This window comes from Lemur catta, chromosome 6 (genome assembly GCF_020740605.2).
Source record: "Lemur catta isolate mLemCat1 chromosome 6, mLemCat1.pri, whole genome shotgun sequence".
NCBI lineage: Eukaryota > Metazoa > Chordata > Mammalia > Primates > Lemuridae > Lemur > Lemur catta.
In genome coordinates, this window is record NC_059133.1 from 68,133,606 (window position 1) to 68,148,646 (window position 15,041).

At 38.9% G+C, this 15,041-nt stretch overlaps 1 protein-coding gene across 4 annotated transcripts in view; it reads right to left on the bottom strand.

Annotated features, from left to right (window-relative positions):
• Positions 1–12,365: 12,365 nt before the first annotated feature.
• FGD4 (FYVE, RhoGEF and PH domain containing 4) overlaps positions 12,366–15,041 on the bottom strand; it is a 142,616-nt gene continuing 139,940 nt past the window's right edge. For all 4 annotated transcript variants that reach the window (XM_045554048.1, XM_045554046.1, XM_045554047.1 and 1 more), the window contains one exon: positions 12,366–14,178. In XM_045554048.1, coding sequence (XP_045410004.1) covers positions 13,921–14,178 — 258 coding nt within the window. In that variant the 3' untranslated portion in view covers positions 12,366–13,920. The remainder of the gene's footprint in view (positions 14,179–15,041) is intronic.

Consider the following 15,041-nt stretch of genomic DNA (forward strand, 5'->3'; position numbering starts at 1 on the left):
ATACACTTGGGCCACCCGCCAATTTCTTTTGTCCTTTATAAACATTTTGCTGTTTTAGAAAGGCTTTTTATAGCTCCCCTAACTCCTTCCTCTTTTTCAGCCAGACAGCCATCTCTGTTTTCATTCTGATCATGCCACAACGGGCTGAGACTTACCTGGGAGACCCTCAGTGACGGCCGTGGGCAGCTGGGTGGGCAGCAGCAGGAGGGCGTGCTGCCACCGAGAGCAGGCCGAGCACCGCCGTCTTGTCCGCACAGGCTTGTGGTGCTGGCCTGAGTGCAGCCCTGAAGACTGAGGGTCTTCCCGCAACTTTTGACTATCAGAGGTTCATAAAAATGGAGGCAGGAAAGAGGTAGAGGAAGAAGAGAATGAATCAGAATCATCTGGGAGAAAACTATACATCCCCGCCCACCTGCCAGCATGCAGCCTCAGGCATATCAAAACCAGGGCAGGAAGTGGGACAGGAATGTGTATTTTTTTAAAACACTTCCTATATGATTTTCAGGTGTTGTTTCCTCTCATCCTCGCCTCCCAGTTAAATCACCTGCCAAAGGTTTTCTTTGACACCTAACTTCAATCACAGATGGAACTTCCAATAACAAGTTAAAGCTATTCCTTGAAGCATTATTTAAAATACTGAGAAATGGGAAATAAGCAGATTGCTAAATACACAGTAGTGGAATATAATGAAATAATTTATATAAAGTTCCTAGAATTGTGTCTAGCACATAACAAGCCCTTAAAGTTTGGGCATGACTATGAAAAACTGTGAAGATAGGGAATAGCTTAGGGTACAATGTTAAATTAAACTAATAGTATCTCAGACTACAAATAGTGCATCTCTATTTTATAAAGAGACATATATTTGGGGGATTTCAGCTCAAGATTGAGCTGTGACAGTCTATCCCTTGGATTCAGTCATGATTTCTGGGGTGGACAAGCTTGAAGGAATTCACTTTGATGTTTTTAAGGGAAGCAGAATAAGGGAGCAGAATGAAAGAGCAAAGGCAGATGGGAGGTCCATCGGGTAGCTGCATTGTAGACGGTTCTTCCCAGCAGAGCTGGCTAAGGATGAGCGAGCAGGGGAGCTGCCCATTGTATAAGGGATGCTAAAATATCATGAGCACTAGTCATCGCTAAAGCCATAGTGATACAGAGAGAACTGTATTTACCAGAACTCCTCCCAGGTAGAGCATCAAATGTGGAGAGTCACTTGTCAAAGTTTGAGACCCCCAGGGGGCACTCTTGAGCAACAATAAATGATCCCTCGACAGCTTTGCTGTGGAACTGGGTCCAGCTGATTCCCATGTCTTTTTATTTTGTGAATGTTAAGTATATACATTCTATCCCCAAAATTGAGGAGTCCAGAGTACAATAGGACAGGTTGCCAGCTGCCCCTAGAAGTCTTACTTCTCTTCCTTCTCTGCTCTAAATAAATGTTGAGCAAGTATATATACATAATATTAATTTTAAAGGGCACCAAATTATTATTACCTGGGAGCCTGCATGTCCCATCTGGCCCTGCTCCCAGGCTGGCCCCATGGCCCACTTCACAGCCTCATAAACAGTGAATTGTTAGCAGAGGCGGAAGGAATTATATGTTGTGTTGATTGTTGTCCAAGGAATCTGTTGAACACTAAGACCTAAGCAACACACAGTATAACTCGGGCTCAGGTGACAAATAGTAATGCAAAGTGTGGAAGCCGGGGATTCTCTCCTCTGTGTGGAGCCCAGCTAAAATGCCCGATAATACACCAAGGCTGAGAAGAAGGTTGGATCTCCCCCCTGGCTACCACTACTGGCAAATTACCTGAAGTGTCTGACTGCTACTCCTAGGCTGGTGGTAGATGAATGAAGTGGATGTTCACAGTTCCTTAATAATGATGTGCTTCTTCTTAAACTTTAAATGTATTTTTAGGAGTGCGGAAAAAAATGGAAAACATAGAGAAGAAATATTAAGGGAAAAACCACTCAATTTTTTCTCCTAATAATCTATTAGTATCACCTGGATACTTTAAATGAAACAATCATTACTACATATCAAAGCAATACTTTAATCAATCCCAGCTCTATTAATATATTTGGAACAATGAGTAATTTTATAATATTTCAGATATTGGTTCATTCATATTCCTACTCTAAAATCTCTGGTTAAAATAGGATGTTTCTTCTGTTTTTATTTTACTTTTATGACTCTTGTATTAGGTTAAATCAGTTGATAAGTGTGTGGTCAGAAACTTTTCTTGTGAATATTGACATTTACATATTTTGTGACAGTGTGCTTGGCATCTGTTCATGACTCAAATATTTTAAAATATCCAGGATTTTTTTTTTTTTTTTTTGAGACAGAGTCTCACTTTGTTGCCCGGGCTACAGTGAGTGCCGTGTCGTCAGCCTAGCTCACAGCAACCTCAAACTCCTGGGCTTAAGCGATCCTCCTGCCTCAGCCTCCCGAGTAGCTGGGACTACAGGCATGCGCCACCATGCCTGGTTAATTTTTTCTATATATATTTTTAGTTGTCCAGATAATTTCCTTCTATTTTTAGTAGAAACAGGTCTCGCTCAGGCTGGTCTCAAACTCCTGACCTCAAGCGATCCACCCTCCTCGGCCTCCCAGAGTGCTAGGATTACAGGCGTGAGCCACTGCACCCGGCCTTAAATTTTTTTTTTTTTTTACAAGACAGGGTCTTACTTTGTCTCCCAGGCTGGGATGCAGTGGCACAATTATAGCTCACTGCAACCTCCAACTCCGTGGCTCAAGCAACCCTCCCACCTCAGCCCCCTGAGTACCTGAGACTACAGGCATGTGCCACCATGCCTGGCTAACTTTTAAATTTTTTTTTTTTTGAGAGACAGGGTATCACCATGTTACCCAGGCTGGTCTTGAACTCCTGGGTTCAAGTGATCTTCCCACCTCGGCCTCCCAAAGTGCTGGGATTACAGGCGTGAGCCACGATGCCCAGCCTATAAATTTTACATAATTCATCTAAAACTGTTGTTTCTTGTGAAAATACCATGATGGGCTATGAGGCCAAATTTTATTATATAAAAGCAGATAATTTCCTTTACTAAGAGTAAGCAAATTAGTTTTCTGTTTTTACTTAAATGCAGGACAAAACGACACATGAATCACTTCCTTTGTAAGACAGTGACTGCAGACCAGATGCTCATTATCTAAACCCTGGGCCAGCTCCACTCTGCCAGCCCCATTTCCTCAGGACACGTGTCTTTCAGCACTTTGGGCTCCTTCTGGAACAGTAACCAGCTGCCTCTAATTTCCTCTCAGCCCAGGTACAGTGGTGATGGTGACGGTAGTGGGTTGAAACTGAGTTTGTAAAAGCAAGAATCCACTATGCAAAGGTTGATGAAGATTTTCACCATTTTTAAGTCCTCGACTATGGTTTTAAACACTTGATTAGGAATCTAGCTTTGCTATTTACAAAAACATTTAGCTTTACAAAATGTTGAAGATTCCCTTTCCTATCTGCCTCTATTCCAAGGGTCTGTATCCATCACCATCTGACGCTTTGGAAGAAAGGTTCTGTTCATTTTTTCTTTTATATAAATGTTCATATCCAATAAGTACTTACTGAGTGCCTACAAAGTGCCGGGCACTGTACTAGGGATTGGAGATGTTAAAATAAGTTTAGCCTAAAGCTGCCTATTTACATATTTTAAGATTGGCTCCAAGATTTCTCCACTATAACCTAAATGAATGTGTAAACGGACTATAACCTACACCTGTACCAAACACAGAGTTCCAGCCAATTACAGGTGGCCAGCTGTTCAAATAAAATAGGCAAACGTTGAGCTATAGCCAATCCAGCTGATCCTGTACCTGACTTCTGTTTTCTGTACGTCACTTTTCTTTTTCTGTCCATAAATATATCCAACCATGTGGCAGTCCCATGTTGCTCTGAATCTATTATGGTTTTGGAGGCTGCCTAATTCTCCGTTCTTTGCTCAATTAAACTCTGTTAAATGTAATTTGTCTGAAGTGTTTCTTTTAACAGAGACATCAATTATCTAAAACTGATAAAAAAAAGTCTTGCCCTTCTAGAACTCATGTTCTAGTAGGTATAGACATACAATAAAAAAATAAGAACAGCTAAATTATTTAGTTTGTTACAAGATACTAAGTGCTGTAGGAAAAAATAGATCTGATTAAGAGGGAATGGGAGTACCACGTTGGTAGTGGGAGCAGTTGTAATTTAAAATATAATATTATGGCAAGTTTAGCTTCTTGAGTAGGTGAGATTTGAGCACAGATTTTAAGTTGATTAACGTGTTAATCACGCAGATGTCTGGGGAAGGAGGATTGCAGGAAGAGGGATTCGCCAACATACGTATACCTGTCTCGTTTTCCACAAGGAGGCCTGTGGTACTGAGTGGTGGGGGAGATGTAGCAGGCCTAGGAAGGCCACTTTTGTATTCTGAGTGAAATGAGGGGCACCTGGAAGGATTGGGGTATAGACGTGACATGATCTGACTTGTGATTTAACAAACTCCTCTGGCTGCATATTTGAGAATGAGGGTGCTATGGTTTAAATGTTTGTCCCCTCCAAAACTCATGTTGAAATTTGCCATTGTAGCAGTATTAAGAGGTGGGACCTTTAACAGGTGATTAGACCATGAAAGTTCCACCATTATGGGTGGGGTTAGTGCTGTTCGGCCACCTTTTGCCCTTTCACCTTCTGATGATGTGTCAAGGAGGCTCTTGCCAAATGTGAGTGCCTTGATGTTGGACTTTCCAGCCTCCAGAACTGTAAGCCAAGAAATTTCTGTTCGTTATGAATTATCCAGTCTGTGATTTCTCTTACAAATGCACAAAGTAGACTAAGACGGGGCGGGGGGTAGGGATGGCAAGGGTGGAAGCCGTGAGACTAATTGGGAAGCTATTGCAATAACGTAGGCAAGACGTGATGGTGGTTCAGACCAGAATGGTAGCAGTGGAACTGGTGAAAGATAATCTGATTCTGGATATATTTTGAAGATAAGCTGATAGGATTTCCTGATGGACTGGACATGGAGTCTGAGAAAGAGACGAATCACAGATGGAGGCCTTTGGCCTGAGCAACTTAAAAACCAGAGTTGCTGTTAGCTGAAAAGTGGAAGATTATGGATGGAGGTTTTATGGGGAAAGACCAGGAATTCAGCTTTGAATATATTAAATTTGAGGTGTTTAATAAACTTCCAAGTGGAACTGAAAATTAAGTAGTTAGATAAATGCATCTGATGTCCAGAGGAATAGTAAGAGGTGGAGATAGAAAATTGGGAGTTGACACCATAAGGCTATATGTGATCGCCTATGGAATGAGTGTAGGTAAAGAAAAGAATCCAGGACATACTTACCCCTGCGATACCCTTAAGAGGTGCAGCAAAGGAGACAAAAAGTGTTCAGAGGAATAGAAAGAAAACCGAGAGTTTGGAGTCCTACAAGCTGTGAGGAGAGTGGATTAAGGAGGGGAGCATGATCAAGTATGTCAGATGCTACTACTCAAGTCAAGATGAGAACTGGGAATTGACCACTGGATTTAGCAACATGGAAGTTATTGGTAACCTTGATAAGAGCAGTGTCAGTGGAATGGTGGGGGGCAAAAGGCCAATTGGAATTCATTCAGGAAAGAATGGGAAGAGAAGAATCTGAGATAGCACATATAGAAATCTTTCAAGTAGCGTTGCTGCTAATGGGAGGGGGAAACAGGGTGGTAGCTGGCAGGGGAAGTGAAGCGAAGGTTTCAGTTGGGAAAAATTGTAGCAGGTGTTTGCTGATAAGATCCAATAAAGAGGGAGATCTGATATTACATGAGAAAGGAAGAATGGCAGTAGCAGTATCCTTGAGGTGATTGGGAATAGGATATTGTGTACAGCTTAGGGATCTGATTGAGCTAGGAACATGGACAGGCAGGAAGATAAGAGTCTGTGGACCCAGGTGTCGATAGGTGGCTAGATGTGGTTGTGGGAGGCTGTGGAAGTTCCCAGTTGATTGCAATTTTCTTAGAAAAGTAGGGAGGACAGTCATCAATTGGGACTGAAAATTGGGGAGATGGTGGAGCTTTGAGGAGAATGGTGGTATGAAATAGTGATTTAGGAATGAATTTAAAGTGAAACCAAGGCTCAGCTCATGCCTGTAATCATAGCACTTTGGGAGGCCGAGGTGAGAGATTAGCTTGAACCCAGGGATAACAGCAAGACCCCCTATCTCTACCAAAGGGAAAAAAAAATTAAAAAATTAACTGGATGTGGTAGCCCATACCTGTTGTCCCAGCTACTCAAAAGGCTGAGGTGGGATGATAGCTTGAGCCAGGGAATTTGAGGTTGCAGTATGCTATGATGATACATTCCAGCCTAGGCAACTCTCAAAAGAAAAAACAAAGAAACCAACCTGTTGCCTGTTTTGTTCAGCTGCATGGGTGCAGGCATGGAAAAGACAGAATTGAGTAAACCAGGGATTTGATTTTTGCCAAGCTAGACAAATCCAGACAGGGCAAACGAATTGAGAGAATGTAAAGGAGTGATTCTAGTGATTCAAGATGGAATTTAAACCAGGTAAAGAGGGAAGAGAGGACACCAAGAGCTGAGTGACATATTATTAGCCCCTGTAATATAAACCCGTTTCCTTATCTGAAAATCTTAAGTGTTAGTGTGAGGTTTAGATGAGATAATATACATATAGTAAAGTACGTAGCACAGGACCAAGTACTGAATAAACAGTGCTTCTCAAATGAGGTTTCCCATTAAAATCACCTGGGTAATTTTTGAAACTAACACCCAGAGTCCAACTCAGACAAAGAATTTCTGAAGGTGGGACCAGGGCATTGTTCCAACTATTCTACAGGTGGTTCTAATGTGCAGTCAGAGCTGCAAACTTTCTCATTAACCTAAATGATCATGAATATTAACAAATGAACATCTCATGTGGGCCAGGCAATACACTTGTCTGATTTAAGTCTCACAAGTCTTGATCACAAACAGGAAGTGACAGAACTGGGGACTTCTAGCCAATTGTCTTAGACAAAGTCCTTACCACTATAAGCTTGAGACTCCAATGATGGCATAAAAAGCAGCAGCATCACCTGGGACCTTTTAAGAATTGCATCACAGACTAAGACCTGCATTTTAACAAGATCCCCAGGTGATTCCTATGTACACTAGAGTTTAAGAAGCCCAGAATGACGGCACACTGGCGCTCTCCACATTTCCACGTGGTATAAGGTGGCCCCCAAGAAGTCACATTAATGAGCCAAGGGCAACGTTTAGTTTATGGAATCCTTCAGCTGATGTCAATTGCTTTTAAGTATCAATGAGTTCTTTGTGGACTAAAGAGCTACTACACTTCTAAACAGGATTATCTCTGGAAATGTCTTAATTATGAAATCATAGTGAAAGTCACTTAGAATTCCTTTTTAGGATTAAAAAAAATCTGAAGCCATTAAAGTACGTAGCTCAGTGAAGTGTTCCACGAAACACTATTACAAATAGTCTTAGTGCTTTGCAGTCACCAAGTGCTTTTTCCTCGTTACTTGGAATGACTGTAAGAGTTTATTATTGGGATTAAAGTAAATTGTACAAATTCAGAAGACTGGAAATAGCAGGACGAAAGCAGTTCCTTTGGCTTCTACTTTCATGCTTGTTCCCCAGTATAAGACTTTTTATAAAATGTGGGCAAATACTATAAACTATGTAGTAAAGCAATTTCCCGGGGTACGGAACAGCACTGTTTTGTCAGCTCCTGGAGATCCAGACTTGGAGTTACCACAGAGGAAGCCACTGTCTCTATACCCAGGGAACCTTGAGTATGTTACAAGCTTTATTCTTGAAACCCTTATACAGATGTGTTTGGTGGGGAGGTAGGGTCAGGAAAGTGCAGGGGTACCCTACTGGCGTAATTTTTTCCTGAACAACCAACCAAAATCACTGTGAACCGAACATGTATAATCCTAGCTGAAATAACATCTAAAGCTTTGGAATTGATTTAATGGTGTGTTTATTTACAAGATACAAATGTTTAATATTTAATAGGAATTAAAGTGCTTAATTTTACAATGTTTCCAATTCTCTGCCTTTATGACCAAATATACATATGTTACACCATATATACACTATCTGCAAGTATTGTACATTCATACAGCTAGAAAAGAACAATCACTTATGGTGTACACTTTCACATTTTAGTCAACCATAAAATTCTGATAACATACCTTTTCAAACTTATCAGTCAACAATTCAAAAGAAAAATCCAGGTAACACTTACTTGAAAATATCAGTCAATTGTCACTCACAAAATGAAGTGCTAGTTTGGTGAAAAAAAAAAAAAAGTCTTATATACAAGCATGATTGTTTTGCTAATGAAGAGACCCCCCCTCCCCCAAGTGATACATTCCAAAATCCATATATTGTGTAATAGATAATGTAATTCTGCTATCATAATGGTCCCCACAGGCTATTTCTTCTCAAACCTATATTTCACTATGTATTTGGTATTCACTTATTAAAATACGCTAGGAGATTTAACTTTCCACTAAATCTACCACGATGAATTTTAGAAAAAGGGGTGACCATCATGTAACTCTCAGTGACCCCGACAAGTTAAAAACTATCTTGTAGAAGCCATGTGCTATTTCATCTCAGAACATAGAAAAAGACACTGCATTCTGCCATATGCTCAGTCTGGAAAGTAGAAGACCACGACTGACATTAGAGGGATTTTTTTTTTTTTTTTGCGTCAGTAAATAGTGCAGGAAATGGCCTAAGAGAATTATTTCTTAAAAGTCTAAAGAAGAAAAAAGATATTGTACTCTACAGTTTAAGAGGCCAAGGTCAAAAGCCTGTGTGCAATGGACCCCATCAGCATGCAATTACATAGATTTGTATTTTATAGTTTATATCCCTTCTGCAGTTTAAGTATTTTCTTCTTAAAATACAATGCTCTGATCTGGGGATCAACAGTCTCTTTCTGTCCACCTCTCTGCTCATTTTTTTTTTTTTTTTTTTGAGACAGAGTCTCGCTTTGATGCCTGGGCTACAGTGAGTGCCGTGGCGTCAGCCTAGCTCACAGCAACCTCAAACTCCTGGGCTCAAGCGATCCTACTGCCTCAGCCTCCCAAGTAGCTGGGACTTACACGCATGCGCCACCATGCCCGGCTAATTTTTTGTTTTCTATATATATTTTAGTTGGCCAGATAATTTCTTCCTATTTTTAGTAGAGACGGGGTCTCGCTCTTGCTGGTCTCGAACTCCTGACCTCAAGAGATCCACCCACCTCGGCCTCCCAGAGTGCTAGGATTACAGGTGTGAGCCACCTTGCCTGGCCTGTTTTTTTTTTTTTTTTTTTTAAGAGACAGGGTCATTCTATCACCCAGGCTGGAGTGCAGTGGTATGATCATAGCTCACTGTAACCTCAAACTCCAGGGCTCAAGTGAGCCTCCCATCTCAGCCTTCCCAGTAGCTGAGACTGCAGGTGCACACCACCACACCCAGCTAATTTTTTAATTTTTTTTGTAGAGACAGGGTCTCGCTAAGTTGCCCAGGCTGGTCTCAAACTCCTGGCCTCAAGTGATCTTCCCACCTCAGCCTCCCTGAGTGCTGGGATTACAGGCATGAGCCACTACGCCTGGCCTGTTCATTCTTTCTTGTTTCAGTTTCTATTCTTATTCCTCTCTACCCTAACTGTAAAGAAAGCAAAGTTATCTTCTCATGACCAAATGATTAAAGGGCACATATAAGGATGAATTATACATAAAAATTCATGTAAATAATTTATGTTAAAATATTTAAGTTAAAAATTTTTATAGAAAAATTTCATTCCTATGGAAAGGCAGAATTGAAAATCAACAGTGTTTTTACATATATACATACATATATAAATTCACAGAAAGCATTTTTTAAGTAGACATTGTGGTCTTTATATATCATTCATATTTTCTAAATCTGAGAATCTATAGTAGATAATAGTATGAAAATAAAAAGTAGTTTGATTCTAATAAAACTGGATAAGAATGAAGAAGCAACATGATCCACTACAGATGTCAATACAGTCCTAAGAATACGAACTGGCTGGCCAGTCCTCATATTAATACATTCTTGGAGAATACAAAATTTAAGAATGAAAACATTAAGACATTCTTGCCTTTCGAAATAATTTTAGCTTATAAATACCATGTGCTTAATCTTAGACCCGCTAACACGAACATCACGTGATGTAGGAAAGTTTAGTTAGTCTTCTACTCTGCATTCTAGCAAGGATACCTGCGAAAAAACAAGACCTTGTTCTCTAGAAGTTTGCTCCTGTTGGTACTTGTTCAAGATATATCCAGTCCAAAAAGATCATTGGAAATTTACCACAGACAATATGCTCAGAAAAAAACTTAAGGCTTTGAATATAATCAGAAAAAACAAGCCACCACCCTGTTTCCACAAAGTCAGGATAAGAAAAAGTAAAACAGAATTACAAACTCACAGAAGTATTTTTGATAGGTTTTTAGAAGGCATCAAAGAATCTTTAACAACCCTGCAGTACCATGAAGTGTATAATTTTCTTCATACGTTTATGACTAGCACAAGTGCTCTTTGTAAAGATCCAAATGAATATGGGGACAGAATACATTTAAAAGGTCAGTTCCTGTAAAAAGTTTGGTAATTTAAAAAAATTGGCATTTTTTTAAAAAAACTGGGGTAGGTCACCCAGTGAATTAGATAAATACACCAACATGTATGTTGAATTAAACTTCATGGACAACGAAATGTAGCTTGATAAAGTAGTGCAGATGTGCTTTGTTTCACCATCCATATCCTTTGTGAAAGTAAAAATGCTTTTGATATTTGAATCCAAGGAATGATGCCCCCTACCCACTTCCCTTTCCCTGTACTCAGCAAGCTGAATTAGTGTCATATCTAGGAAGTTAATAACTCTCTATATCCTTGTGGCTAGGGGCCTTCATATTAAATTTTCAGTATAAAACCACACCCTGAAGAGTTTTATTGCTTGCATACATGACGGCGCTGTAGATGCCGTTATTACAAAAGTGGCTGGTGGTGGTTTTCATTAAGTCCCGCGTAAAACCGAGATAAAAGTCTGCACTGCATTTTATATTTAACACACCAAATGGTAGACTTTCAACAAAAGCAAAATTTAATTTAAAAAACTGGAATGTTTTGTAATGAATAGCGATTTTGTCAAATGAGCATTTTTTAAGTTTGGAGGAAGGGCACGTTAAAGAAAAGACTTGGAAAGCACCAAATGAATGAAAATAAAGAATTAAAACTTTCACACAATGTTGGCTTTAATAGGAAAGCAACCAATGAGGTCTGTTTAGGTTCAATTTGTCACGACTGCTCAGGTGTCTCAAAGAAAAAGACATTGATTATGCTCATAACCAATCAGACTTTGAGGTCTTCTGGTTGAGGAGTTTAATAAATGCTAAGAGTATTCCTTTACCCTTCAAGTAAAAGCATTAGTGAATCTTTAATAAGAGAAACAGGTAAGGCTGTTTCATCGCTTCTCTTTCTGTTTAGCTGAAGGTGGGGTGGAAAGTGAAGATGGTGACTGGATAAGCAGACATTCTCTTCTAGGACTAACGTTTCTCATTCACAAAATTAAAGATAATGACTAAGAGCATGATAATATCCTCTTTACATGAATATTCTTTTAATATAAGTTAAATAACATTGCTATTTATTGAGCCAAAACTTCAGTGTCCATGTTACTTCTATTCCAGAAGAACTTAAGGGTAGGGAAAGTCTAGTTTTCTTGCCGTTCAAAATAGTTTTCAAAAATAATCTGACTCATAAATCTCATTGGTTCGTACATTTCCATTGTTCTATCCACATTTACAAAAGTCATCTTACCCTGGTAATCATTCTACATTCCTGTTACTTCTCTTAAGAGAACCAAAGCATCATCTATAGCTATATTTTAACTTTCTCAATAACTACTCTCAACACATCACACACACAAGGTGGGCAATTAGATAAGAGAAGCAGTGTAAAATTTCTTTTCGTCTGTTCCCTGATTTAATAGGGCCTAAGAAGCTACCTTTCTCTCTTTTTGGCTCCAAGTATTTGGTTTAATGTTAATGATCATGGCTGGTATTCCTTTTATGGAGGAAGGGAACTTAATTATGTCAGCAATAATTGGTTGACTTCTTTCTTTGGGGTGGAAAAAATAAGATACTTCTTAAAGTAATAGGGCTGGAATAAATGTGTGGCAGTCTCAAATTCTGTTCTACATTTAAGGTGTAAGCCTTACAGCCTGAGGTTAGTGGGGTCATTCTTGTGTATTTCTAGCAGACTGGTACAGTAAAAAGTGAGCATGTTTGGGGTATGACAGTGTAAAGGAAACAAAAAGGTAAAATTCAAGAGAAGGATTAAGTTAAACAGTCAATGTGAGATTTTAATCACAAGTACAATATGTTGTAGAGCAGCCTTCATGACAAAGAATCATAATTTGTCTATTAAAATTCCCAAGAGGATAAAAGGGAGAAAGTTCTCAGACTTTTTTCAATCATTTATACCTCTTGAAAAACTTCCAGTAAAATATCGCTTTTTCAATATTATGTTTTTCCCTTCTACGGTGAGGTGGTTTGAGCACAAACTTCCTTTAATATCTATTGACCACCACCCACCCCAAACATAGGTTATCATGTGTGAATTCTGTTTCATTTCTGACAAAGGAATAGGCCCACACAGTTATCTTAAGTATTCATTATATATAGTCCTCATATAACCATGCTTAATCGTCTCATGGAAAAGAAAATCATTACAATAAATGTAGTTTCCACACGTCCCAGTTCTGTGTGATGTCAAGTGTCTCACAGAGTTCAGGTTTTGGTGAAAATTTTTGTACATGCTGATGTTAACTACTGCAACAATTATAGCACTGTAAAAGGTAAAATAACCTATGACTTTGACTGTCCCAGTGACCAAAATGCACTTTAATCTCAGAATAATCAAAACTGAAGCATTAACTGAACCCTCATCTTATACTTAAATAGGTATTAATAGCACCTTCTAAGAGAGGCACTGTTTTAAATAGGCACAGAACAAAAAAAAAAAAAAAAAGTTATGTTAAAAGTACTGTTGGAATTCACGAATATATCCCATGCCATATAAATTACTGCTTATTATAAAAATACCATACCCTTAGATGCCAATCAGTTAAACAAATCACTAAAAACATTTCTTAAGTTCAGAACACCACTTGATTCCAAGATAAACCATGCTTTATATTTATAAAATAAATTAGAGATGAATGTGAACCTAAAGCTGAGGAGAAAAGCATGGATAGTATATATATATATTTAATACTATATACACATAATCGCTATATACTTAAGATATTGTATTCTTAGGAGTATTTCTACAAAAACAAGTATTACCTTTTCTGAGTAAGTCAAAACTCTGAACACCGACAATTTGTCTTTTTTCTTTCATTTAAAAAGAACAGACACCATTTATGCAGCTTGAGATTTATAAACTAAATTAAATAAGTTAATACTATAGTCTAAACTGTCCCTGTATTTTTCACTATGGATCTATTTTGGCAACGTGGAGGTATATCTTTTAAACTGTTACAGGTCCTACATGTGAAAGAGAAGACTTTAAAGGATTTCTTAAATGAAAGTGCTCACTCTAACCTGATGGTGATAGAATCAATTGATAACATTTTCTTCAAGACAAAAAGTATATATTCAAGGAATAGCTCAAAAAAATGCTCAATTTTTCACATTTCAAAACTTTATCGGTAGAATGGCTCTGCACATTAATTTCACTAAGAATACATAAACATAGGAAAATAGTCCCCAAAAGATGCATTTATGAGCCCATATTTTTCAACATAAAGTGCTAAGATATGAGTAGGGAGAACTGGGAATGTCTTGAGCTGTAAGTCTGGAGACCCCACACTGTGGCTGGTCCTGGAGTTCAGCATTCTGATTTTCTCTTAGGTTCAGGATGATCGTCCAAGGTGGCTGGATGCTCATTTAGACCCTCTGGTGTCTCACCTGTGACAGCTAAAAAGATGATTTTCAGCCACTTCTGCTTCAGTTCCTCACTGTCTGCAGCAAAGCTGTGCACAGACTTGGACTGGGTCAGTTTGAAACTGTGTGGCAGGTCTGCACTCCGCGGCATGTCATCCACAACATAGCCCAGGAGCGGAATGGTGGCCTGGGCCCTGACGTCCTAAGGAGAAACCATTGGACATAAGAGCATGAGATGTATTAGCTTTGCTACGTGTGGCCCTTGCTCCTAATAAACCTCTGTTCCTCCTCCTGCCTCACACAGGTGAGCTCTCCGTGGGCAGAGAGGAATTGCAGTGCTTAGCCCAGGGCCTGTCCATGAGGCCACTGATAATGTCGACTGAATGAATGAGAACGGACACCCAACTGACACTATACCTTCTCTATGTAAGGGAGCCCGTTCAACTCTCCATTTAGTGAAAAAAGAAGAAAATAATGGCCATCTTATTGCCTTAAACCAGCAAGCATTAATGATTCATTTATTCATCAACTGATTTATGGACAGGGAAAAAGGTTTTAGGAAAAACAATGAAATAGACTAAAAATGCCAAGGTATACATTTGATTCTATTTCCAAAATAAAATAATTTTACTAGACCTTAATGTAAATATAGATTAAAATATAACAGTCACATTTAAAATTTTTATATTTTCAGGGTGAATGCATACTTAGTTTCAGTGTTGTACATTCAATTTTTTTTTTAAGCACAACACAATCCATATTTCCTGGTGCTGCTCTTGTTAGAAGCTAAACCTGCATATCTGTTGTTCCTATAGATTTATCTCCGATCCATACACAAAGGGTTCCCAAGAAATTGTTATGGAATGGTAATCAAGACTGATTTAAATTCCCTCTTCCTCAAATATCTATTAAGCCAAAAACAAACAAAATTAAAAAGTCTTTTCTTACTATTTCCTATCATTAAAAGGTTTGTTCTCCCCTCTTGCGTCAACCTCCTTTCTCCTCATGCTCATTCCTAATTCATTCACCTTTTCTCAAACCCACTGAATAAAAAAAGGTTAGAGA